This window comes from Meles meles, chromosome 16 (assembly GCF_922984935.1).
Source record: "Meles meles chromosome 16, mMelMel3.1 paternal haplotype, whole genome shotgun sequence".
NCBI classification, from domain to species: Eukaryota; Metazoa; Chordata; class Mammalia; order Carnivora; family Mustelidae; genus Meles; species Meles meles.
In genome coordinates this window covers 22,261,784-22,288,605 of record NC_060081.1, presented here as the reverse complement: position 1 = coordinate 22,288,605, position 26,822 = coordinate 22,261,784, and the positions used below count along the sequence as shown (strand labels likewise).

Below are 26,822 nucleotides of genomic sequence, written 5' to 3'. Positions count from 1 at the left end.
TGCAATACCTATATGGAGAATCACCAAAATTATACAATCTGTATTTCTTGGCTTCTCCTGGAAGATGTTTCAAACTGGCCAAATAAATGAGCCCAAGTCCCCCTAAGCACTGAGCTGTCTGATGGACTGGGATACTTAGGGCAAGTACAGACTCTCATAAGGTCCTAAAGTTCCCAATCTGAGTCTCAGGCCCAGCAAGCTTGACAACTGCTGGGTCCTCCTTCCCACCAGCCCCCAGATCTATGTGCTATGCCCCCACTGGGGTTAAGGGTCAAGCCAAACCGCTCCCATTCCAGTAGACCCCACCCATAACAGACAGGTAAGCCCCAGGTAAACCTCCACACCAAGATGTGCTCAGTATGGGATGGGCAAGAGACCCAACCTCACCAGGTCACTTGCTGAATGTGCCGCAGAGCTGCCATCCTGGGGCAGAGATGGCCACCATTTTGTTCCGCACTGTGACTCAGCAGAGTCTGCACACATCCCTGAGCCTCCCTGCAGGCACACCCAGCCCTCACCAAAGGCAGAAGCAGCAATGTGGACCAGGTGAGGGCGGAAAGTGGGTCTCAGGCACCAGCAAGCTGGGAAGTGAGTGGCCAGGAACCCATCCCAGGGAGAAGGAGAGGTTTTGGTAGTTGGTACCACTCATGAGCCAAGGCTCCGAGCCCCCAGCCCATACTCCAAAGTCACTTACAAAACACAGTTTCAAAGATAAAACTAAGAATTTCAAGTCACTGGCTACAGAGCATTAGACCTCAAGGACTGGGCTTTTTTGCGCATAGAACCCTATGTGACTCTCTCTGTCTGCCTCTCTGCCTACTTATGATCTCTCTCTGTCAAATAAATAAATAAAATATTTAAAAAAAAAAAAAGAACCCTATGTGACTATTCCAGTCACGCCCATGAAGTTGGCCTTGACCAAAAAAAGATCGCTAAACTTCACTAAATAAGTACAGAAAGCAGAAGCAAAAGAAATAAAACACACTTCAGATAATATTAAAGAATTTTAGAGCACTCAGACCCACAAACCATTAACATCATTCACATCTCAACCAAAGGACATGCTAAAGAGCAAATGTCTTTACTCCCTTCAACTGAGACTATTGAACTGACCAGAAGATTCAGTATGTATGGATAAACCAGAATTAGATTTCTAAGCATTTTCAGGTTTTATTCCAAAATATGCCTTTAGCTATTCCAAGGGTATTTCATGAAAGAAGACAGAATCCTATCAAAGCAACAAAGAATAGGAAACGTGACTAGTTTCCTTTGCTCTAGTAACATATGCTTTCAGAGGCTTAGCAATCCAACCTGAGTTTCACTTGGCAGAGTCTTATATGAAAAACTTTCTGTTGGCATTGGCTCCAAACAAGGCCTCTCGTATTTCAGGCATCTTTTGTTGGGCTAAGAGATCCAGTCGACTTTCTAGGGTATTGGAAACCTTTATTCTCTGATTGCCACTGTAGATCTCCACACCTCCAGCTGCATTAATAGCCAGGTGTACCTCTTGATCAATTTGGACTTCCACACATTTTTGGGAGACTATCATGTACTCAGGGATGGCTTTTTGCACCGCAGCCTCCACCAGGAGGATGTCCTGTGGCCTGCAGCGGACAATTACCACAGGCTCAAGCAGCCGGAGCAGACCCTGAAGCACTAGCTTATCCAGCAGCCCCTGGTAGATTTCTGGGTCTGCCACAATCCTGCTGAGTCTCAGCTTTGCATCATTCAGCAACTCTGAGATGAGGTCATCTCGGGCTCTCAGGACTTTCAGCCTTGCCTGATTCCTCATGGTGGACATCTGGATCTTCTTCTGCTGTTCTATCTGCTTCTCCTTCTTCTCGTAATACTCCATAATCTTCAGTCGCTGGGTTTGCACAAGGCGTCCCTTCTCGATGTTGAACTCTTCTTCAGACTTGGCATCTATTTCTTCTGCCTTCTCATTGGCTTCCTGCTCAATGAAAGCCATCATGTGCTTAATCTGCTTCTGCACATCGACATCACTCAAGGCCATGCTTGCTCCTGGAAAGGGAAGTAGAGGGGGGACTTGCAGGCCCTCTGGCTCCTTTGATTTAGGGCAGAGTTTCAGGAATAACTTCAGAATTCCACTTCCTTGGCTATGGAGTGCAGGAGAGAAGGAAGAAGAGAGTCAGAGTCTAAAAGGAAGGATCATGGAGAACATCTAGTCACTGCTCATTTCACAGACGAGGAAACTGAGGCCGAGAAGGGAAAAGCAACCTATCCCAGGTCATACCCTCTAAGAACAGAGACGTGACCCTGGGTTCGCAGAGTTCTATCTCTACAATACTCACCACTTTTTCATCATTAAATAATAAAAAAAATTAGGGTAGACTTAGTCCAGAAGTTTTTTTTAGACAATGATGGCTTAAGACCCATATAGCAAACTGAAGGGATGAAATGCCAAATTAATACCTAAATGGGAAATATAGGCCCATTTTGGGCTGGCAAGGGCTAGGGAGAATGCTAAGAAATTCATGGTCAGACAGGATTCAATCCAGGAAAGCTGCCTGGAGGCAGAAGGGTTTCAAGATCCCTTAGATCATGCAGAGGCAGAACACTGGCAAACAGATGGTGGCACCTTGGAGAGAAGTGGGAAGTGGGAGGGGTTGAAGGTAGTCTTTTCATTTCAAGTGTTTTCCAACTCTAGATGTACATCTGAATCACCTAGGTAAACTTTCAGAAAGACAGATTTCTAGGCTCCACTAGACTACTGAATTAGAATCTCTGCCAGTAGGGTCTGAGAATCCAGATCTTAAAAAGCTTTCCTGGAAAAAAAAAAAAAAAAAAAGCCTTCCTGAGATGCTTAATGAGCTCAGGAAAATGATACATGAATAAAATAAGACTAACAGCAGCAGCAGAGAGAAAATATTTTAAAAGAACCAAACAAATTTTGGAGCTAAAGAATGTAACCGAATTGAGAAATTCACTGCAGGAGTTCAATGACAAACTTAATTTAGAGAAGAATGAACCAGCAAATTCAAAGACAGCTCATCTGAAGAGATACACATTAAAAAAAAAAGAAGAAGAAAAAGAAGAAAGTTAAGAAAGCCTAAGGGATATGTGGGAAATCATTAAGTGAATCAATATATGCAGTATGAGATTTCCAGTGACAGAAAGTATATTTGAAGAAATAATGGCCAAACACTCCCCCAAGTCTGAGGAAGGAAATGGACATCCAGGTTCACAAATGAAAATATGAAAGAAATCAAGTCTTGTTGCTAAAACCAGTCAGCAAAATATAAAGTAAGGCAGCAAGAAAGGAAGAGGGGCAAAAAAGCTACAGGACATACATAAAACAATTACCAAAATGGCAATAGCATGTTCTTCCCTATAAATAATTACTTTAAAAGTAAATTGATTAAACTCCCTAGAGTGGCTGAATAGATACACATTTTTAAAAGATGCAAATATATGCTGTCTACAAGATACTCACTTTAGATGATGCACATAGGATGAAAGTGAAAAAATGGAAAAAGATACTCTGTGGAAATGGTAATCGAAAGAGGGCAGGAGTGTCCATACTTATGTCATACAAAACAGACTTTAAGACAAAAACTGTCATAAGGGAAAAAAAAAGACATATAATGATGGAGGGTCAATTCACCAGGAAGATATAATAATTATAAATATATATATGCACCAGTATCAGAGCCCCCAAATATATGAAGCAAATGTCAGAACTGAAGGGAGTAATAGACATCAATGCAGTAATATTAGGAGACTTTAATATCCTATTTCAATAATGGACAGAATATCCAGACAGAAGATCAACAAGGCAACAGAACTGCTTGAACAAAAATATAAACCAAATGGAATATACTTCTTCTCAAGCACATGGGGAGCATTTTCCAGCACAGGTCATGTAAGGTCATAAAACAAGTTCTTAACAAATTTAAGAAGATTGAAATCATACCAAGTATCTCTTCTGACCACAATGGAATGAAACTGGAAATCAACAGCAGACGGAAAAACGGGAAAATTCACAAATATGTGGAAATTGAACAACACGCTCTTGTATAACCAAAGGGTCAAAGAAGAAACAAAAAGAGAAATTAGAAAATATCTTGAGCCAAACAAAAATGAAAACACAACATAATCGGAACTTATGGTATGCAGGTAAAGCAGTACTAAGAGGGAAGTTTATAGCAGCCAATGCCTATATTAAAAAAAGAAGAAAAATCTCAAACAATCTATCTCAACACCTCAAGGATCTAGAAAAAGAAGAACAAACTCAGCCCAGAATCATAAAAATAAAGGAAATAATAAAGATTAGTTCGGCACTTGGGTGGCTCAGTCTTATGAGTCTCTGACTCTTGATTTCAGCTTGGTTCATGATCTCAGGGTTGTGGGATTGAGCTCCAAGTCAGACTCGACACTGGGCATGGAACCTGCTTGGGATTCTCTCTTACTCTCCTTCTACCCCTCTCCACTCGCTCTGAATGAATGAATAAATAAACAAACTGATAAACAAACAAATATTTTTAAAAATAAAGATTAAAGCAGAAATACATGAAACAAAAAGGGAAAAGAATCATTAAAACTAAAAGTTGGTTTTTGAAAAGATAAAATTGGCAAACCTTCAGCTAGACTAAAAAAAAAAGACTCATATAAAATCAGAAATGAAAAATGAGTACTACTGCAGCCACAAAAGTAAAAAGGATTATAAAAGACTACAATAAACAGTTACATACTGACAAATTAGAAAACCCAGAAGAACTAAATTCCTAGAAACATACAACATACTAGAAACTGAAAATCTGAACATACCTATAACGAGTAAGGAGATTGAATAAGTAATCAAATCTTCCCAATAAATAAAAGCCCAGGACCAGATGGCTCATTGGAGAATTCTACCAAAAATTAAAATATTAATGCTAATCTTTCTCAAACTCTTCCAAAAAACTGAAGAATGGGAAACACTTTGGAAGTTATTTCATGAGGCTGGCATTACCCTGATACCAAAGCCAAAGACACTGCAAGAAAAGACCACAGGCCAATATTCCTAATGAACACAGGTGCAAAATCCTCAACAAATACTAACAAACCCAATTCAACAGCACATAGAATCATACACCTTAGCCAAGTGATGTTAATCCCAGTGACACAAAGACGATTCAACACACAAAAATCTATCAGTGTGATACACTACAGTAACAGAATGAGGGATCAAATCACGTGATGATTTCAACAGATGCAATTGACAAAATTCAACATCTTTTTATGATAAAAAAAAAAACACTAAAAAAAATAGGAATAGAAAGAAATTACATCAATATAAGACAGGCCATATATGAAAAGCCCACAGCTAACATACTCAACAGTGAAAAACTGAAACACCTAAGTCTTTCCTCTAAGATCAGGAACAAAATAATGATGCCTACTCTTGCCACTTTTATTCAACATATTTCCTGGAAGTCTTAGCTATAGCATTTAGACAAGAAAGAAAGAAAAGTTTTCTAAATCAGAAAAAAGAGGTAAAATTATCTCATACCTTACACCTTGTATCTAGAAAACCTTAATGATTCTTAAAAAAAAAATTAAAAAGCCCAGTTGGAACTAATAAAAAAATTCATCAAGGATATGAAATCAACACACAAAAATCAGTTGTGTTTCTGCCTAACAATGAGTAATGCAAAAAGAAAATTAAGAAAACGATCCTATTCAATATAATGCTAAGTAAAATAAGTCAGTTGGAGAAAGACAAATAACATATGATTTCACTCATATGTGGAAGTTAAGAAACAAGACAAGTGAGTAAACAAAGAAAAAAGAGACAAAAAACCCCAGACTCTTAAATACAGAGAACAAAGTGGTTGTTGCTAGAGAAGAAGCTGGTGGGGGTATGAGTGAAATAGATAAAGTGGATTAAGAGTAATGAGCACTGAGAGGAGGCAAGATGGCGGAGAAGTAGCAGGCTGAGACTACATCAGGTAGCAGGAGATCAGCTTGATAGCTTATCTAAACATTGCAAACACCTACAAATCCAACGGGAGATCGAAGAGAAGAAGAACAGCAATTCTAGAAACAGAAAATCAACCACTTTCTGAAAGGTAGGACTGGCGGAGAAGTGAATCTAAAATGACGGGAAGATAGACCGCGGGGGAGGGGACGGCTCCCATCAAGCGGCAGAGCAACAGAGCACAAAATCAGGACTTTTAAAAGTCTGTTCCACTGAGGGACATTGCTCCAGAGGCTAAACCGGGGTGAAGCCCACGCGGGGTCAGCGTGGCCCCAGGTCCCGCAGGGTCACAGAAGGATCGGGGGTGTCGGAGTGTCGCAGAGCTCGCAGGCATTAGAACGGAGAAGCCGGCTACAGAGACAGAGCTGAGGACTGAACTCTCAGCTCGGGGTTACCTTGAACTGGTCACAGGCTGGGTGAGCTCGGAGCGCGGCTGGAGGCTGGGGATACGGGAGTGATTGGGTGCTGTCCTCTGGGGGCTCACTGAGGAGTGGGGCCCCGGGGTCTCGGCTCCTCCGGGCCAGAGACTAGGAGGCCGCCATTTTCATTCCTGTCCTCCGGAACTCTACAGAAAGCGTTCAGGGAACAGAAGCTCCCAAAAGCGAACCCGAGCGGATTACTTAGTCCAGCCCCCGGTAAGGGCGGTGCAATTCCACCTCGGGCAAAGACACTTGAGAGTCACTACAACAGGCCCCTCCCCCAGAAGATCAACAAAATATCCAGCCAGGACGAAGTTCATCTATCAAGGAAAGCAGGTTCAATACCTAAGACAGCAGTGGAATTCCAGAGGAGGAGAAAACAAAGCACGGAACTCATGGCTTTCTCCCCATGATTCTTTAGTCTTGCGGTTAATTCAATTTTTTTTTTCAATTTTTTTTCTTTCTTTTTTCTTCTTCTGTTAAATTTTTTAAAATTTTTACCCTTTTCTTAACGTTTCTTGACTAGTTTATCTAAAATATATATTTTTTCTTTCTTTTTTATATTTTTTCTTTATTTGTTTTATTTTTTAAAATTTTTTCTTTTTTTTTTCTGAACCTCTTTTTATCCCCTTTCTCCCCCCACCAACAATTTGGGGTCTCTTCTGATTTGGTTACAGCGCATTTTTCTGGGGTCTTTGCCACCCTTTTAGTATTTTATTTGATCCTTCATATCCTCTTATCTGGACAAAATGACAAGGCAGAAAAAATCACCACAAACAAAAGAACAAGAGACAGTACCGAAGGCTAGGGACCTAATCAACACAGACATTGGTAATATGTCAGATCAAGAGTTCAGAATGACGATTCTGAACATTCTAGCCGGGCTCAAAAAAGGCATGGAAGATATTAGAGAAACCCTCTCTGGAGATATTAAAGCCCTTTCTGGAGAAATTAAAGAACTAATCTAACCAAGTTGAAATCAAAAAAGCTATTAATGAGGTGCAATCAAAAATGGAGGCTCTCACTGCTAGGATAAATGAGGCAGAAGAAAGAATTAGTGATATAGAAGACCAAATGACAGAGAATAAAGAAGCTGAGCAAAAGAGGAACAAACAGCTACTGGACCACGAGGGGAGAATTCGAGAGATAAGTGACACCATAAGACGAAACTACATTAGAATAATTGGGATTCCAGAAGAAGAAGAAACAGAGAGGGGAGCAGAAGGTCTATTGGAGAGAATTATTGGAGAGAATTTTCCTAATATGGCAAAGGGAATAAGCATCAAAATCCAGGAGGTGCAGAGAACCCCCCTCAAAGTCAACAAGAATAGGTCCACACCCCGTCACCTAATATTAAAATTTACAAGTCTTAGCGACAAAGAGAAAATCCTGAAAGCAGCCCGGAAAAAGAAGTCTGTAATATACAATGTAAAAATATTAGATTGGCACCAGACTTATCCACAGAGACCTGGCAGGCCAGAAAGAGCTGGCATGATATATTCAGAGCACTAAACGAGAAAAATATGCAGCCAAAAATACTCTATCCAGCTAGGCTATCATTGAAAATAGAAGGAGAGATAAAAAGCTTCCAGGATAAACAAAACTGAAAGAATTTGCAAACATCAAACCAGCTCTACAGGAAATATTGAAAGGGGTCCTCTAAGCAAAGAGAGAGCCTAAAAGTAGTAGATCAGAAAGGTACAGAGACAATATACAGTAACAGTCACCTTACAGGCTAATAATGGCACTAAATTCATATCTCTCAATAGTTACCCTGAATGTCAATGGGCTAAATGCCCCAATCAAAAGACACAGGGTATCAGAATGGATTAAAAAAAAAAAAACCCATCAATATGTTGCCTACAAGAAACTCATTTTAGACGTGAAGACACCTCCAGATTTAAAGTGAGGGGGTGGAAAACAATTTACCATGCTAATGGGCATCAGAAGAAAGCTGGGGTGGCAATCCTTATATCAGATCAATTAGATTTTAAGCCAAAGACTATAATAAGAGATGAGGAAGGACACTTTATAGTACTCGAAGGGTCTGTCCAACAAGAAGATCCAACAATTTTAAATATCTATGCCCCTAACATGGGAGCAGCCAACTACATAAACCAATTAATAACAAAATCAAAGAAATTCATCAACAATAATACAATAATAGTAGGGGACTTTAACACTCCCCTCACTGAAATGGACAGATCATCCAAGCAAAAGATCAACAAGGAAATAAAGGCCTTAAATGACACACTGGACGAGATAGACATCACAGATATATTCAGAACATTTCATCCCAAAGCAACATAACACACATTCTTCTCTAGTGCACATGGAACATTCTCCAGAATAGATCACATCCTGGGTCACAAATCAGGTCTCAACTGGTATCAAAAGATTGGGATCATTCCCTGCATATTTTCAGACCACAATGCTCTGAAGCTAGAACTCAATCACAAGAGGAAAGCTGTAAAGAATCCAAATCCATGGAGACTAAACAGCATCCTTCTAAAGAATGAATGGGTCAACCAGGAAATTAAAGAAGAATTGAAAAAAATCATGGAAACAAATGATAATGAAAACACAACGGTTCAAAATCTGTGGGACACAGCAAAGGCAGTCCTGAGAGGAAAATATATAGTGGTACAAGCCTTTCTCAAGAAACAAGAAAGGTCTCAAGTACACAACCTAACCCTAAACCTAAAGGAGCTGGAGAAAGAACAAGGAAGAATCCCTAAACCCAGCAAGAGAAGAGAAATCATAAAGATCAGAGCAGAAATCAATGAAATAGAAACCAAAAAAAAAAAAAAAACCAATAGAAAAAATCAATGAAACTAGAGCTGGTTCTTTGAAAGAATCAATAAGATTGATAAACCCCTGGCCAGACTCATCAAAAAGAAAAGAGAAAGGACCCAAATCAATAAAATCATGAATGAAAGAGGAGAGATCACAACTAACACCAAAGAAATACAGACAATTATAAGAACATACTATGAGCAACTCTACGCCAACAAATTTGACAATCTGGAAGAAATGGATGCATTCCCAGAGACATATAAACTACCACAACTGAACCAGGAAGAAATAGAAAACCTGAACAGGCCCATAACCAGTAAGGAGATTGAAACAGTCATCAAAAATCTCCAAACAAACAAAAGCCCAGGGCCAGACGGCTTCCCAGGGGAATTCTACCAAACATTTAAAGAAGAACTCATTCCTATTCTCCTGAAACTGTTCCAAAAAATAGAAATGAAAGGAAAACTTCCAAACTCATTTTATGAGGCCAGCATCACCTTGATCCCAAAACCTGACAAGGATCCCACCAAAAAAGAGAACTACAGACCAATATCCTTGATGAACACAGATGCAAAAATTCTCACCAAAATACTAGCCAATAGGATTCAACAGTACATTAAAAGGATTATTCACCACGATCAAGTGGGATTTATTCCAGGGCTGCAGGGTTGGTTCAACACCCGCAAATCAATCAATGTGATAGAACACATTAATAAAAGAAAGAACAAGAACCATATGATACTCTCAAGAGATGCTGAAAAAGCATTTGGCAAAGTACAGCATCCCTTCCTGATCAAAACTCTTCAAAGTGTAGGGATAGAGGGCACATACCTCAATATTATCAAAGCCATCTATGAAAAACCCACCACAAATATCATTCTCAATGGAGAAAAACTGAAAGCTTTTCTGTTAAGGTCAGGAACACGGCAGGGATGTCCATTATCACCACTGCTATTCAACATAGTACTAGAAGTCCTAGCCTCAGCAATCAGACAACAAAAAGAAATTAAAGGCATCCAAATCAGCAAAGAAGAAGTCAAGCTATCACTCTTCGCCGATAATATGATACTATATGTGGAAAACCCAAAAGACTCCACTCCAAAACTGCTAGAACTTGTACAGGAATTCAGTAAAGTGTCAGGATATAAAATCAATGCACAGAAATCAGTTGCATTTCTGTACACCAATAACAAGACAGAAGAAAGAGAAATGAAGGAGTCAATCCCATTTACAATTGCATCCCAAACTATAAGATACCTAGGAATAAACCTAAACAAAGAGGCTAAGAATCTATATGCAGAAAATTATAAAGTACTCATGAAAGAAATTGAGGAGGACACAAAGAAATGGAAAAATATCCCATGCTCCTGGATTGGAAGAATAAATATTGCGAAAATGTCCATGCTACCTAAAGCAATCTACACATTTAATGCAATCCCTATCAAAATACCGTCCATTTTTTTCAAAGAAATGGAACAAATAATCCTAAAATTTATATGGAACCAGAAAAGACCTCGAATAGCCAAAGGAATATTGAAAAAGAAAGCCAAAGTTGGTGGCATCACAATTCCGGACTTCAAGCTCTATTACAAAGCTGTCATCATCAAGACAGCATGGTACTGGCACAACAACAGACACATAGATCAATGGAAAGAATAGAGAGCCCAGAAATAGACCCTCAACTCTATGGTCAACTAATCTTTGACAAAGCAGGAAAGAATGTCCAATGAAAAAAAGACAGCCTCTTCAATAAATGGTGCTGGGAAAATTGGACAGCCACATGCAGAATAATGAAATTGGACCACTTCCTTACACCACACACAAAAATAGACTCAAAATGGATGAAGGACCTCAATGTGAGAAAGGAATCCATCAAAATCCTTGAGGAGAACGCAGGCAGAAACCTCTTCGACCTCAGCCGCAGCAACATCTTCCTAGGAACATCGGCAAAGGCAAGGGAAGCAAGGGCAAAAATGAACTATTGGGATTTCATCAAGATCAAAACTTCTGCACAGCAAAGGAAACAGTTAACAAAACCAAAAGACAACTGACAGAATGGGAGAAGATATTTGCAAACAACATATCAGATAAAGGGCTAGTGTCCAAAATCTATAAGGAACTTAGCAAACTCACACCCAAAGAACAAACAATCCAGTCAAGAAATGGGCAGAGGACATGAACAGACATTTCTGCAAAGAAGACATCCAGATGGCCAACAGACACATGAAAAAGTGCTCCACATCACTTGGCATCAGGGAAGTACAAATCAAAACCACAATGAGATATCACCTCACACCAGTCAGAATGGCTAAAATTAACAAGTCAGGAAATGACAGATGCTGGCGAGGATGCGGAGAAAGGGGAACACTCCTACACTCTTGGTGGGAATGCAAGCTGGTGCAACCACTCTGGACAACAGCATGCAGGTTCCTCAAAATGTTGAAAATAGAACTACCCTATGACCCAGCAATTGCACTACTGGGTATTTACCGTAAAGACACAAACATAGTGATCCGAAGGGTCATGTGTACCTGAAAGTTTATAGCAGCAATGTCTACAATAGCCAAACTATGGAAAGAACCTAGATGTCCATCAACAGATGAATGGATAAAGAAGAGGTGGTATATATACACAATGGAATACTATGCAGCCATCAAAAGAAATGAAATCTTACCATTTGCGACGACGTGGATGGAACTAGAGGGTATCAAGCTTAGTGAAATAAGTCAATCGGAGAAAGACAACTATCATATGACCTCCCTGATATGAGGACGTGGAGATGCAACATGGGGGGTTATGGGGATAGGAGAAGAATAAATGAAACAAGAAGGGATTGTTGGGCGGACAAACCATAAATGACTCTTAATCTCACAAAACAAACTGCTGGAGGGAGGTGGGGTTGGGAGAGGGGGAGGTGGTTATGGACATTGGGGAAGGTATGTGCTATGGTGAGTGCTGTGAAGTGTGTAAACCTAGTTATTCACAGACCTGTACCCCTGGGGATAAAAATACATTATATGTTTATAAAAAAAAAAAAGAAAGAAAGAAAGAAAGGATGAATACCCAACTTTTGTAGCAACATGGACGGGACTGGAAGTGATTCTGCTGAGTGAAATAAGTCAAGCAGAGAGAGTCAAGTATCATATGGTTTCACTTATTTGTGGAGCATAACAAATGACATGGAGGACATTGGGAGATGGAGAGGAGAAGGAAGTTGAGGGAAATTGGAAGGGGAGGTGAACCATAAGAGACTATGGACTCTGAAAAACAACTTGAGGGTTTTGAAGGGGCAGGGGTGGGAGGTTGGGGGAACCAGGTGGTGAGTAATAGGGAGGGCACGTATTGCATGGAGCATTGGGTGTTGTGCAAAAACAATGAATACTGTTACGCTGAAAAAAATAAATAAGTGAAATATTTAAAAAAAAAAAAAAAGAGTAATGAGCACTGATGCACCTGGGTGGCTCAGTGGGTTAAGCCTCTGCCTTTGGCTCAGGTCATGATCTCAGGGTCTTGGGATCGAGAGCCCCACATCGGGCTCTCTGCTCAGCAGGAAGCCTGCTTTCCCCTCTCTCTCTGCCTGCTTCTCTGCCTACCTGTGATCTGTGTCTGTCAAATAAATAAATAAAATCTTTAAAAAAAAGAGTAATGAGCACTGAGAAAATGTATAGAATTGTTGAATCATTATATTGTACACCTGAAATTAATATAACAGTGTTCATTACACTTGAAAAAAATTAAGTGAATTGATTAATGTATGTAAAGTGCTTAGAACAATGCCTTGGCCACATAGTAAGTGCTGTTATTATTTGCATTACTAAAAAAAGAAAGAAAACAATCCCATTTACAGTATTATCAAAAAGAACAAAATACTAGGAATAAACTTAAATAAGGATGCTAAATGCTTGTACACTAAAAACTATAAAACACTGATGTAGGAAGCTAAATAAGATACAAATAAATATAAAGACATCTCATGTTCATAGATTAGAAGACTTAGTATCAAGATGTTCAGTATAACCGGGGGTACCTGGGTGGCTCAGTGGGTTAAAGCCTCTGCCTTCGGTTCGCGTCATGATCCCAGGGTCCTGGGATCGAGCCCCGCATGGGGCTTTCTGCTCCGCGGGGAGCCTGCTTTCTCCTCTCTGCCTGCCTCTCTGCCTACTTGTGATCTCTGTCTGTGAAATAAATAAATAAAATCTTTTTAAAAAAATCAGGATCTTGAAGAGACATTAGCAATTTCATGTTTACTTAAAACTATTCACACCAGCCAAGATATGAAAACAACCTAAATGTGCTTCCATCAGCAATGAATGGATACAGAATATGTGGTACATACACAGAATGGAGTATTATTCAACCTTAAAAAAAAAAAAAATCCTACGATATGTGGCAACATGGATGAATCTTGAGGATATTATGCTAAGTGAAATAAGTCAATCAGAGAAGGACAAATGCTGCATATTCTATGTGCAGGAGGTATCAAAAGGAGTCAAAGTCAGACGCAGACAGCAGAATAGTGGTTGGCTGGAACTAGGAATGGGGGAAATGGGCAATCACTGTTTAATGGGTACAGCGTTTCAGTCATGCAGATCTGTCGTGGTACAATGCAGATACAGTTAACAATACTGTACCGTATACTTAAAAATTTGTTAAGTGGGTAGATTTCCTGTTATATGTTTTTTTTAAACCACAATTAAAAAAAAAAAAAAAAAGAAAAGAATGCCCAGAAAGCTGAATTACTCACTCACCAAGTTTGGTGGTAAAACCAACCACCATTGGTGATAAGGACCAAGATCTGGGGTTTGAAATCTTGCAAACCGTCCCCTTGTTTCAGGATGTAATTTTTAAAAACACTGCACAATATTCTCTGCTCCTAAATAAGATAATTGAATGTTTTGGGTTTTTTTTTTTTTAAGATTTTATTTATTTATTTGACAGACAGAGATCACAAGTAGGCAGAGAGGCAGGCAGAGAGGAGGAAGCAGGCTCCCCAAGGAGCAGAGAGCCCGATGCGGGGCTCGATCCCAGACCTTCCTGGGATCATGACATGAGCTGAAGGCAGAGGCTTTAACCCTGGGTTTTTTTTTTTTTAAAGTCTTCCTGGGTAACCCTGCTTGGTCACCAGCTTTGGGAGCCACTGTGAACGAAAGCGTAGAGAGTGGGAGATTCGAGAAGCCTCAGGTGATGTTGTAGAGGGAAAAACGTACCCGACTTACCCAGTGTCCTGCCAAGGGTCAGCTTTCGCTCTGACGCCGGGAGTCTGCACGGAATGTAGAACTTGGAACGCACACCGGAGCCTGGCACTGTTGTTTCCTTCTCTCTGCCGACGACCCTTACCATCTGACCAGGCAGCAACTCAAGTCCTAAGAGCCAGGCTGTCACTGGGGAAGGCTGGCCAAGCCTGCCAAGAGGAGGCCTAGAGGGATTTCCTTGGCACACGGGCCAGGTTGGGGGCCACCCTTGCATCCTCAGAATCTCAATGAAGTTGGCACAAGGTGGGCTTCAGCTCTGGGGTGGGCTTGCTTTCGCCAAGCTCTCAGAAACAGATCTGTGTGTGAACCCGGGCAGCCAACTTGTTCATTGACTAATGAAAAATACAACTGTCATGTTGGCAGAACATGACCTTCTTTCCCTGTATGTGGGTCGCACGGCAAGCCAAATTCAAAGGCTGTTTCAGAAGAAACCAGAGCAAACAAAATTTGCCAGATGCTGTTTAAGAGTGCTGCACCCACCACAGGGGGCCCTGGGCTCCCCTCAGGTCGGTCGGTGGGTGAGGAAGAACCTCCTTCCCAAGACCAGGCAGGGCTTCCACGGGCATCACCAGCTTGCACAGCATGGGTGCCGGAGTGAGATTTCTGGAATTCGGATCCTAGTTCTGCCTTGACCACTTCCATGACTTTGGGAAAGCAGCTCACACCTCAAAGCGTCCACGCTCTCGTCTCGTGGAAATGCCAATGGCATCCACATGGGGGGATCTTCATGAGATCAGATGGAAGGAGCCCGTGTTCAGCCTCCCGCCAGCTGCAGCGTTCCTCTCTGCACCTGTCCGTGCTGGTTCTCATTCCCACTGCTCCTATTACCAGCTCTTCTCCGCTTCAGGCTTCAGCCCCGTCACACTCACTCTGTGTGTGTAGAGTACTTGCAACTGACCGGATTTCCAAAGGGACTGGAAACACCCCCGAGTCTCGCTTCCCAATGTATGAAACTTCGTAGCCCCACGTGGAGTTTGGGAACCTCCCAGCCCTCTGTGGCCCCCTTCCCCATGGTCTCAGGTGACCAGCCACCTCTTTGGCGACGGTGGGAAACATCCTGAATCCCAGGACGCTTGGGCAGGGCGGGGATGAAGTCAGCTCACAGGCTGGTACGCAGGGCTGTTCCAGGATCCCGCTGTCCTAGTTCCCACCGCCTCCTGCACTCCGACTTCAAAACAGTTTGTCAAGGCGGGACCTGACCACGCGGCTGTAGGGTGGGGCAGGGCTGAAAGGCAGGGACCAAGCCAGTTACGCAGCAGGAATGCGGGTGCCGTGTAATGTGTCTGGCAGATAGAACTTCCAGTCTGTCTGGGATGGGGATTATGAGCCCACCTGAGCCTGCAGCTTGAAGAAAACAAACCAAGAAATGTGAAAAGCCCATGTCCGCTCTTGCTGAGGACACAGGCCCCTCCATGCCCGTGAGGCAGGCTGACGCTGGAATAGCGCCCGCCCTGTCCTCGCTTGGGGCTGGGGACAGCATCCAGGGCTCTCCATGCCACTCCCATTCTCGAGGACTATTCAGCACCAGGGTCCCTGCATTGTCAGCCCCCCTCCCCACCCCAGGGCACCAGGCTCAGTCCCACCTAACAGCTTTTTTAGATCATGCCATTCTCCAGGCTAAAAAGCCCTCTTCTGCTTCTCTCGGCTTACCTGAATCCCACCAGTATCTTCAAGGCCCAGTTTGAGCCCCACCACTTCCTTGACCTCTGGGCTCCTCAGAATAATGACAGAATGGCCTATTTTCCAGATATAAGGCAGAGCCGGAGGCCGTGTCTTTTGTTGCTCCAATTACCTGGCTTCCTCGAGGAAATTCCTTGAGGACAGGGTGCTCCTTTCCCAGCTGGGGCTGAGTGGAAATAGGAACTGGTTAAACAAGGGTCCATTGGATTAAGGGCGTGAGAGTAGAGCACGGGGCTGGAGGGGGAGGGGACTTCCTTCTTTTCTTTTCTTTTCTTTTTTTTGGTCTTTTTTATTGTGTAATATAACACACATTCAAAAAAACATATCAAACATAAATGTATGGCTTAAGGAATTACTATGAGGCAAATATCCTGTAACCATCACCCAGGACATGCCAATAGAACCTTGCTAATACCCTGGAATTCCCTCCTTATGACCTTGGGGAAGGGGATATTTTCGAAACTGCTGACTTGGCATGCATGGAGTATAGGCGGGGGTCCTTAAAGGAGGTGTGCGCTGGGAAATCTCTCTTCTCTGGCCCTCACCTCTGTGGCCTGTGTATACTCTGCCAAGTGCAGCATCCCCAGGACCATTATAGAGAGGATGGGGACGCAGGAGTGTCTGGTGGGCAAAATGTGTTCGTCAGTCTGGAGCTGTGCCCACACTCTGGAGCAACTGTTCTGCATCCCAGCTGGGGTTTGTAAGCAAGTCTGAGGGCAGCCATGTCTGGGTGTGGGCTCCCTACCCTAGCCAAAAGAGAGGAAGCACCAGACATGGGCCTCCAGACCCGTGGAGATGACAGAGGGAGGGAGGAAAGGGGCTTTCCAGACCTTGGAGCACAGAGTAACTTGCAGAACCCAGGAAGCGGATGAGGAAATTTAGAATGATGACTCCTTTGGGGGAATTTCAAATACTAAATATGTGGCAAGGGGGCGTCCCCCTTTTTTTTCCTTTTGACAAATAGGGCTTGAATACCTATTATGGACCAGACACTAGAGAGAACAAGGCAGACGCCAGCCCTGCCTCCCAAGCCCATGATGTTTTGGGGAAGAGGAAGAGATGAGCAGGTCCTCCTCACCTGCTGTGTTAGGAACCAGCAGTTGCCAGAAAATTAGATGAATGAAGAGACGTAATCCCCAAGCCCCCTTCCAAGCTCATCATGCACTCTTCTATGACGTATCACCCTTCGGACAGGTAAACTGGGTAGCGGGTGGTTCCAGACATACCATCCATGAGCACAGACACCTCACTCTGGAGGCACCTCACAGACACCTACCCCGGAAAAAGTAGCGAGTTGGTAGTATTCATGAAGGAGAATTTATCCAGATAGACAGGAATCCCTCAAGTCTGCCTGGACATCCAATTCTAAGCAACGCCTTCGAGTTTCCAGAGAGGACCTTGGCTCAGAAATGTAGAGAGGTTGCCTGGCACGCAAAATGGGTTGGGATGGCAGCCAGGAAAGGACACAGGCTGCAGGCTGCAGCTGAAGGAGCCCCCGGGAGAGCAAGGGCTCATCCAGGAGGGAGGGGTCAAGACGGGCATGAAGCGTGGACCATTTCAGGGGGGCAGAAAGAGTGAGACGGGCCAGAGACGGGAATGCTGTGGGCAAAGGCACAATGGTAGGCATGTGCGAGAGGACCAGTTTGGGCAACAGCAGACAGGCCCACAGGGGCGAGTGGGGGTAAGCAATGTCCAGAAGGAAGGTTGGAGTTCAGCTGGGAAAGGCTTGAGGCATCCATGACTGAGAGCTGGAGCACTGGGTAAAGGAGACTCAGCAAAGGTTTCCGAGCAGGGTTGGAACTTTGGCCAAACCTGGATTTAGGAAGGTTAGCCTGGTGGTGGCAGAGGCCGAAGAGTCTGGCTGTGAGCCAAACGCTGGGTAGAGACAGCAACAGACGAGCCCCTAGACGAGAAGGCGGGAAGGGGGTTTGGGATGGGAGCAGATGCAGCAGAAGAGTCTGCCGCTTTGACGGCGCAGGGCTGGGCCTGCAGGCGCTTGGAGTGGGTGGGGGTCCCCTCCCGGGGTCTTCCCCCCAACACCCAATCCTATCGCTCAGCTCAGGGAAAAGATTCGGGATAGTAGCCATTCTGCGTGCCGCTCCCTCTGAAGCAAGCTGGGGACGGGCAGGGAAGAAAGCAAGAGCCAGAGGGTTCATTTCATCAGAAAATAAAAAGGAGACACCCAGAGAGAGAATCAGAAGTGGCCATAAAGCTTCATCTCTGCTTCAGTGGCTGAGGAGTGACGGGCCACATACAGTTTCACCCAGGAACTCCATCCCAGGGGCAAAGCGGGCTTCTGCTGGGGCCAGAGAAAGCGATGCCAGTAGGAGTCAGGCAGGTAAGATGAATGAGAGAACCAGGCAGGGCAAGAAACGTTCCTCCTCAAACACTTTACATTACGAATTCACAGCATCATTTCTCATTTTCATACATCTGCAGGAAGGTTCCTTCAAAGCGGCCAGCTTCTCCCCGAGAGCAATCTGCTTCAAAGTTGCCGAGTTAAAAGGTTTTCAGTGATGGCTTCCCCCCAAAAGAGAAGCTCTTCCCTTCCATCCCTGACTAGAGGGCCCCTGTCATCTTTCCTTCCTAGAACCACTCTCCTGCAGGGACTGGACAGCGGTCCTAGCCCCAGAAAGCCTCCCGAGGGGCTGAGGGTGAGAATAAGGTCAGCAAGAAGCCCTGGGGGACACATGCCCTTGGAGGAGCTGGCCAGCCAAGCCTCCAGCCTGGGAGCTATGGCCACAGCCGTCTCAAGAGGGTACAGGTACCGCACTTGCTCAGAAACACACAGGAACAATGTTGGTTACCAGTCCTCAGCTCAGGGGACACATTCAGACAAGTGCTGCTTCAATTTGGATTTAAGTCTCACAGGGTCCTCGACTAGCTTGGGCTCTGCGAGGAGACACAACTTAACCCCTGCCCCAGGGCTCGCAAGGAAGAGAATGAACGTATCGGTCCAACTCTGCCCCTCACCACGCACGGAGACTTCCCTACGACCCTGCTGGAGAAAGTACTATTTCTGAACCCTCCTCCCATACTCATCTTGACCCTTCCCACAGAGGCCAGTGCCCACCAGTAGAGTGACGATAATTATCTGTTGCACACAGACGAATGATAGGTGAGGACACTGTCTCCTCTAGAGATTGCCACAATCACTAGGTTTGCAACCCTCTTTCAAACAAAAGAGAGAGGCATCTGAAGTTGGGAAGAGGGTCTGCAGTGGGCTGCCCCAGAGGGACACCACCTTGGGTCCTGTCCACATTCCTGGAACACAAAGTTCAATAAGAACTTTTAAAATATGAGTTGTTTAAATGAGTTTTCCCAGGATCCTCTGGTCAAGTTTCTCCTACTCAGATGGGTGACTGGAAGGCCCAGGCAGGCTCCCACCATCTAACCCAACCCCCAGCCGGCTCCCACCCTCTAACCCATCCCCCAATCAGGGATGACCCTCAGTATAATTAGACTAACCAACCAGAGTGATCCTGCTCAGTTGGAACAGGGTCTTGAAAGACCTCTGCTCTGCCAAGCATTAATTCTTTAGGTGTTGACTCTGGAGGTCAGAAGGAGCTAGGAAAAGGCCTGGAGTGAAGGGGGCAAGGTGGGGACATCAAGACCGGGGAGCATTTACCAACCAACAAGCATTATCACAGGACTTTATAACCTGTTGGGCCAAAGGGGTGGCAGGTGAGCCCTGCCCCTGTGGAATCTACTGGAAATTCCGACCTTTACTGAAGGGCTCGGGAGTCCACAGTTTAGGACACAGCTCCTGTGTTGCATGTTCTGTTTTATTTCCTTGGTCTTTTGTCTCCGTGCTTCTGTCGGCATTATTTCTAGTGCGATGTCTTTAGTGTTACAGGTACTTTCCTCTACAATGTCCCACCTGCTGTTAAGCCCAGCCAGTGAAATTTTCATTTCAGATATTATAGTCTTCAACTCTAGAAGTTCAATTTGGTTCTCTTGCTCGCTCTCCCTTCCTCGGCATGTTCACATTTTCCTTTCACATTTTCACATTTTCCTTTAAGTCCTTGTATGTAATTATCAAGCCTTTTTAAGTCTTCATCTGCTAATTTCACTATCTCCGTCATTTCTGGTTCGTTTCCCCTGATTCTTTTCCCAATTATATTTCCTTACTCTTTTTGCACATCTGGTAAGTCTTAACATTCTGAATTTTGTGTTGTTGAATGTCCGTATTTTGTTGCTGGCCTTTAAAGAATCATGAAATTTGTTTTGGCCGGCAGTCATGGTTGTAGTGGGTGGGCTTAGTTCTTACGAGGCTTGTTTATAAAGTTTGTTAAGGGGACATCTGGAGGTACTAGGTTCTAGGTCTAATTTAGCCCTTCTACTCATGTATAACTTTTTGGAGTTTCTCTGAATTTTCTGGACATTCAACAAGGTCTCTCCACACTGGCTGGCTGAAAATCAACTATGTCCCAGTCCACGCTCTCTTGTGGCCCTTTAGCTAGCATTGAGGGGTTTCACTGTATGTACGAGCAACTTAGTATTAGCAGCACTCTCAGGAGGGTAGTTCTGGAGTCTTTGCTGCTGTCATAGTCCCTCTTCTCTGATACTCTGCCTTGAAAAGTCTTCTCAGTCATCTCCTCAATTCAGTAAGACGGCCATGGTCTTTAAGTTCCCCCTCATTGGCTGCAATTCAAAAGGCACTTCCACCAGAAATTTAGGGGGGCAGCAGGGCTTCTTCCATTTGTTTCTTTCTTTCAGGAATCACAGTCCTGTGCTATGTGCTGTTTAGTATCTGAAAATAGTGATATCGTATTATTTTGTGCAATTTTTGAGTTGCTTACATTCAGAAGGCATATAGGCAGAATGTGTCCTCACTAACGCCTAATGTGATGGTGTTAAGAGGTGGGGCCTTTAAGAAGCAGAGCCCTCATGAGTGGGATTAGTGCCCTTATAAAAGAGGCCCAGCAGACCTCCCTTGCCCCTTCCTCCATGTGAGGACACAACAAGAAGTCTGCAACCCAGAAGAGGGTCCTCACCCAACTGTGCTGATAAACTGATCCCGAACGCCCAGCCCTTACCTAGAACTGTGAGATTTAAGTTGCTGTTGCTTATAACCTACTCAGTCTGTGGTATTTTGGAATAGCAGCCTGAATGGACTAAGACTAAAAGTAGTTTGGTACCTGTTACTCGGGTATGGTAGAAATGGGAATCTCCACTTCCTCTGAATTAGGTGCAGTCAATACAGTGATGTGCTCTTCCAGGCCCTTCTCAAGAGGCTGGGTCGCACAGAACAGAAGCCGTCTATGGCTGACTGAACAGACAAGGAACCCCAAAGGATCATGGTAGCTCACAGGACTGCGGAAGGGCCAGAGAAGCTGCTCGACTCTCTTTACAGGAACCATGCCCGACACACGCTTCAGACACTGTTCTGATGAGAAAGACCGCTTCTGGTACCATGGCTGCCAACAAATTCTGGACAATCCATGTGTACAGCTGTCACTTCCGCACCGGGAACTTAAATATACCACAGGAACCACCACCACCGCCTACCCTTAGGTGCCACTTCCTGTCAGGAACTAGATTGTGTACCCACTGCTAAAGCTGCAGTCCCCACACAGAGTGCGCCCTGGAGTTAACTCTAGCTGGGTGAGCTCTAGAGTCTGATGAGGAGAGCAAAGCCTGTAATTTTCTGCCTCCATAAGGGATGATCTTTTCTTCCCACCAAGACTCATGAAGGGGAAGATTCCCCCAATTCAAAATGTCTTTGTGATGCTGAGTAGCTAAAACATCACTACGGAGGAACTATAGTTATGAGTCTTGGATGGCTTTCTGTACTCTTAGTGCTGAAGCATGGAATAAAATCACCGATTTCATTTATGGAAGAGGGATCTGTGATCCGGTCTCCTTTGCAGCTTATGAGAGAGGGTCACTCCCAGATCATACGAGTAGTCCATACCAACACCTTCTAGGGAAGCATCCTTTTCTACAGTTCAGCAATTGGTAGCAACCCCATCGGTTATAATGACTGGCCTTCTGACCTCAGGTTGCAGAAGAAGACAGGAATTAAGATGGCAAAATATTATTAATGGTTCTTGAGCCAAAATTCTCAGAGGCTGGGGCATACTTTTGAGTTTCTGGTATGTAATGAAATGGAAAAAAGAGATCTAGCTGTATTCTAGAAGTATAATGAGAAATGAAAACCAAGTGAGCCAATCTTATTGGGTTTATTTATTGTTCTGATCATTAAGGACCACTGACCTTTAATAAATGCTATAACATTTAAGCCATTACTAACACTTTAGCTTAAAAAATAGAGTCAGAGTTTTGAGCAAGTCATGTCTGAAGCTCAAGTGACTTCTAGATGTTTCAACTAAAGAAGTCCATATGCTTCCTTTGCTGGTGAAGCCAACTGGGTTGACTTTTCTATTTATTGCAACCCAAAGCATCCTAGCCTAGACACCAAATGATCTATTGGAATCCATTTTTCCATTTCTGGGGCAGATGTGAGGGGACACAAACAAAATGACTAAAAAAATGAATATATTGTAGAACCTTACTGTCCTTCTGGAGTTCTACTCTCAGCTTGGTTTAAGCAGTTGGTTGCATGGTTAGGAATAGGAGATGGACAAGATTTGAAAAATGGGCAGGAAGCCCAATGAAGGAGTAGAGAAAATAAAAACAGGAGATTGAAAAGCAAAGGAGAGGGAGAAGGTCAATGCCAACATAACACAGAAGCGTCAGAATTAGCCTCCTCTTCCGCGTACTGTTACGAAGCCCAGTGGATTCTGTCACCTACAGAGCCCTGATCCCCAGGGCCTCCTCTTTACTTTCACAGCGATGCTGGGTTCAGACTTTCATGACCTCGCTCCTTCTCATGCTCTCTGCCTTCACTCTCATGCCCTCCAAATTTATCTTCTATACCACCACCAGAGCGATCTTCTCAAAAGAGAGCTCTAAACTTGTCGTTTTCCTATTGAAAAACTTTTGATCCCTCCCTCCTGTGGAATGTGGGAAATAGCTGAGCTTTGAAGATAGATCATTTTGAAATCTATCTCTGCCACTTACCAGCTGTGTGACTTTGGGCCAATTTCTTCATTTCTCTGCGCATCACTGATCTCGACTATAGGCAGGATTCCTTTGCTTACCTGTGATAGAAAACGACCCCACACTCATTATGCAAAAGGGGAGGAAAAACTCATGAAGTCAAGGGACCAACTGAAGAACAGTAGTACAACAGGGTCTCAGCGATAAGGAGAAGCAGAACTCACAAATAGCCTGTATCATCTCTGCCCTTTTTCAGGGGTGGGGGCAAGGGAGGATCTGTAGTTCCGTTTTTGCTTCTTTCTGCATTTTGGCTTTATTTTCTTGGACTGGCTATTTCGTGAAGGGCTGAAACATGAAACATGAATGACCAACAGCTTCCACTCTCACATCATCTAGTTTAGTTAGCGGAACAGGGGAGACTCCTGTTTTGAATCCCAAATTCAGTCAGACCTTTCAGGAAGGGCTCTGACTGTCCCGTCTTGGATCAGGCACCCACCCAGGCCTGATCAACAGGGGTCAGGGGCAGGTGTAAGAAGATAGCAGCTTCTATTTAAGCCGCATGATCACAGGGAATACATGAGAGAGAACATTTAGCAGAAGCAAATGGTCCCTTCTGGATGAACAGACAACCCTACAGATGTTCTCTACAAATTTTATCTCATATGGTTGTTTTGAGGGCCAAAGAAGACAACCCACATAGATAAGTACCAAGTACCCACACAAAACCTGGACACAGCTCTGCAAATTTAATTAATTAACTAATTAAATTAATTAGTTCCCAGTTTACTACAAACCAGTTTCCCTGCATCACTAGTCCTATAATCTGTTCACTCTAGAGGGTTCACCAATCCCCCAAAATTGTGTGCTGTGTCTTCTTAACCTGGGCAGGGCTATCTTTCCTAGCCATTCTTATCTTACTCCTCTTAGCCTCTTAAACCCCAGGCCAGTGATTCCCTCCTGGAAATCCTTCCTCAGCACACCTACAGTTAGGTCCTAACAGCCTTCTCTGCAGTTCCAAAAGGCTGTTCCTTAGCCTCCAGTATAGCACTCACCACGTTATACAATAATTACCAGTTCGCTCATCAGCTTGTTTCTGTCTCCCCCTCCAGTGACTGTGGCTTTTCAGCTCCTCATCCCACGTCCAGGAATAAAGCCTGGCATCTAGTGGACCTCAGTAAACACTGGGAAGTGAAACCCTGGGTGAATCAATGAAGACGAGGAAGTAGGGGGGAGAAGAGGAGAAGACAAAGGAAAGATTTCACTGTCCTCACACAAACCTGTGTGTGTTTTGACACTTGCCATCACAAAGGCAGAAAATCAAGCACAGAGTCTATGGGATGCTTAGAAACAAAGTTGCTTCCTGTCCTTCCAATCCAGAAATTGGACAACTGCTGTTTCATTTTTTTTTTCTTTTTGTCTTGTTTTGTTTTGTTTGTGCTTTTTGGTTGGTTGGTTTGTTTTTGTTTTAACCACTTGAGAAATTATCCTCTTGGCTCATAGGAAAGTAAGTTTTCTGTTGAGATCTGGTTGGTCCTTCCAGCTAACCCGTCTGTGGGCTGACCTGGAGCATCCAGGATAAGTCCCTCCCGCCCACCCCCACTGCACTGCACATGAACACTGGTGGGATCCGCCCAGAGCTCCGAGTATTCCTGGCAGTCCATTTTGGTTTCTTGATGGGTCAAAGGAATGAGGTCACCATCGCCAGTGAAGTCACTACTCCATGATTCATCCGACATCAATTCCCCACTTGGGGTGCTCTGACACTCCCAGAACTTCTCCCAGAGCATAAAGAACCTGGGTTCCCTGCCATTTTTCAAGGTTCTGGAGCTAATACTCCAGCTCCCTGGCTCCCTAGTATCTGCTCCCTTAAGAAGTACTGGAAGAACTGAGAGGAGGAAGTCCTGGATAGGGGAAGCCTCTGAGAAGCCATCTTCCTCCAGTCCCAGGACAGTCCTCATCATCACTCACAGAAGCCTTCCCCATGTCTCCAGCAACTGCTTCTTTCCTTGTCCCAAAGCTTTTACCAGGATCTGGCGGGACACATTCTAAAGGGCTCCAGGGTTCTCAGGGGCGAGACCTGATTCCACCCTTACGGATGAGCTCACATTTATAGATGGGAAAGCTGAGGCCAGGAGAAGAGAAGTGACATGCTCAGGTTAACACTGTTAACTAGTGTCAGAGCTGGGACCCAATGGACTTTCCCTGAAGGCGGTACTCTGGGAGCTCCTTAACCTCTTCTGATAGACGTTCCTTTTAGAACACAAGCTGCCTAAAGCAAAGATCTTGTATGCAAAGGGGGCAAGTCCTCCTTTCTTACCCTCTCACAGCAAGTGCCAGAGACTGGTCTTTAACCAAGATCTGACTTCAAGGCACTATACTGCCTTCACTCAGCACACACAAACTATCTTCCAGATTCCCCACATAACCTAAAGCAGTGAGGCAATGGCTATACCCACACTTAGACCCAAATGGAGGGGTCTCGGGAGACGTTCAGTGTGACTGCACAAGGACCTTCCAATAATCTAGCAAGTCTTTCTGGGACAGTAGAAATCAGATCAGGGGTTTGGGAGTTGAGGCCCAAGAAGTGAGGCATGGGGCCATTCCCCAAAGTGTGCTCGTCTTTGACCGCCAGACTTAGCTGGAAGCCTCTGGGATAACCACTTTGCCACTCTAAGTCTGTTTGCTTACCTATAACCCCAGGGAGCACTAAGGCAGATGGTCCAGTTGACCTCTGCACAGCCTCTCAAAGCAGCATTTTCCAATCTTGTGAATCAATGAAAGAAAGCGATTTCTCCATGTGAGCAGGGGGTGGGGGGTTGTGGTGTCAGGGTGGAGTGTACCCACTCTCCCCTGCCCTCGGCCCACTGCCTCATGGTCAGGGTAGCAGGAGAGGCCAGTGAACAGGACGTGGCCGCATGGTGTTCCCGAGCATTTCCCAGGCAGGGATCAGGGGTTGCCCCCCAGGATCCGTGGCCAAGTCTTAGAACAAGAGTATCACTCCTCAGAGATGACATCCTCACACCTTCGAAGGACCTCCAATGCTGCCTCCAGAGGAAGCTCACGGGTCCATTTGCCGCGTCCAGAGCCGGCTGGGTCTCCCTTTGCTGGCTGGCCTGGGTTTGCTTCAGAGATTCAAGATGCTGTAACTCCCTTAGTCACCAGTTTCAAAGTAAATGATTCAAGCTCCGTGCTGTGAAGAGCCTGGGGGTGGTGGGGGGGTGGTGGTGGGATGGGGAACCAAGCAATAAGCCGGAGTTCTTACTTTCCAGCTGCAGGGTCACCCCCCATCCCCCCCATCCCCCCCAAAACACCTTAAAAAAAATTTTTTTTTTAAACCCTCTTGGCCTTTCTTCCTTCCCGGATTTCTAGTTCTGTTGTGCCCTTAGAGGCCGATAGGACAGATCCTGCCTTCCGGGTGGAGTTTAGATATCTATGTATAATTTTGCATGACTATTGCGTCACCGTTGAAGTCGTCGTGGTTCCCCCAAGAGGCCTCCTCGGCTTCTTTCAGCACCGGGGCCTTTGGACGCTTCCGGGCGCTGCGGCCACTTGCGCGAGGAGCCCTCAGCTCCTCCCGAGCGCTTCCCTCGCGGCCCCCTCCCCCAGCCTCACCTTCCCCTCCCCCCACCAGTCCCCCCGCCCCCGGCCCCGGCCCGGGCCCCGGCTCGCTACTCCGCGGCTCCTCCCCCT

General features: G+C 44.6%; 1 protein-coding gene across 1 annotated transcript; it reads right to left on the bottom strand.

Moving 5' to 3' along the window:
• Window positions 1-1,227: 1,227 nt before the first annotated feature.
• Window positions 1,228-14,490, bottom strand: ATP6V1E2 (ATPase H+ transporting V1 subunit E2). The gene is made up of 2 exons (XM_045981617.1): window positions 14,412-14,490; window positions 1,228-2,117 (listed from the first exon to the last, which is right to left on the bottom strand). Exon 2 carries the CDS (start codon window positions 2,012-2,014, stop codon window positions 1,334-1,336), a length of 681 nt encoding a protein of 226 aa, XP_045837573.1. The 5' UTR covers window positions 2,015-2,117; window positions 14,412-14,490; the 3' UTR covers window positions 1,228-1,333.
• Between the last annotated feature and the right edge of the window lie 12,332 nt (window positions 14,491-26,822).

Excerpts from the sequence above, each read along its gene's own strand:
- ATP6V1E2 (XM_045981617.1), bottom strand. The coding sequence starts at position 2,014 with ATGGCCTTGAGTGATGTCGATGTGCAGAAGCAGATTAAGCACATGATG.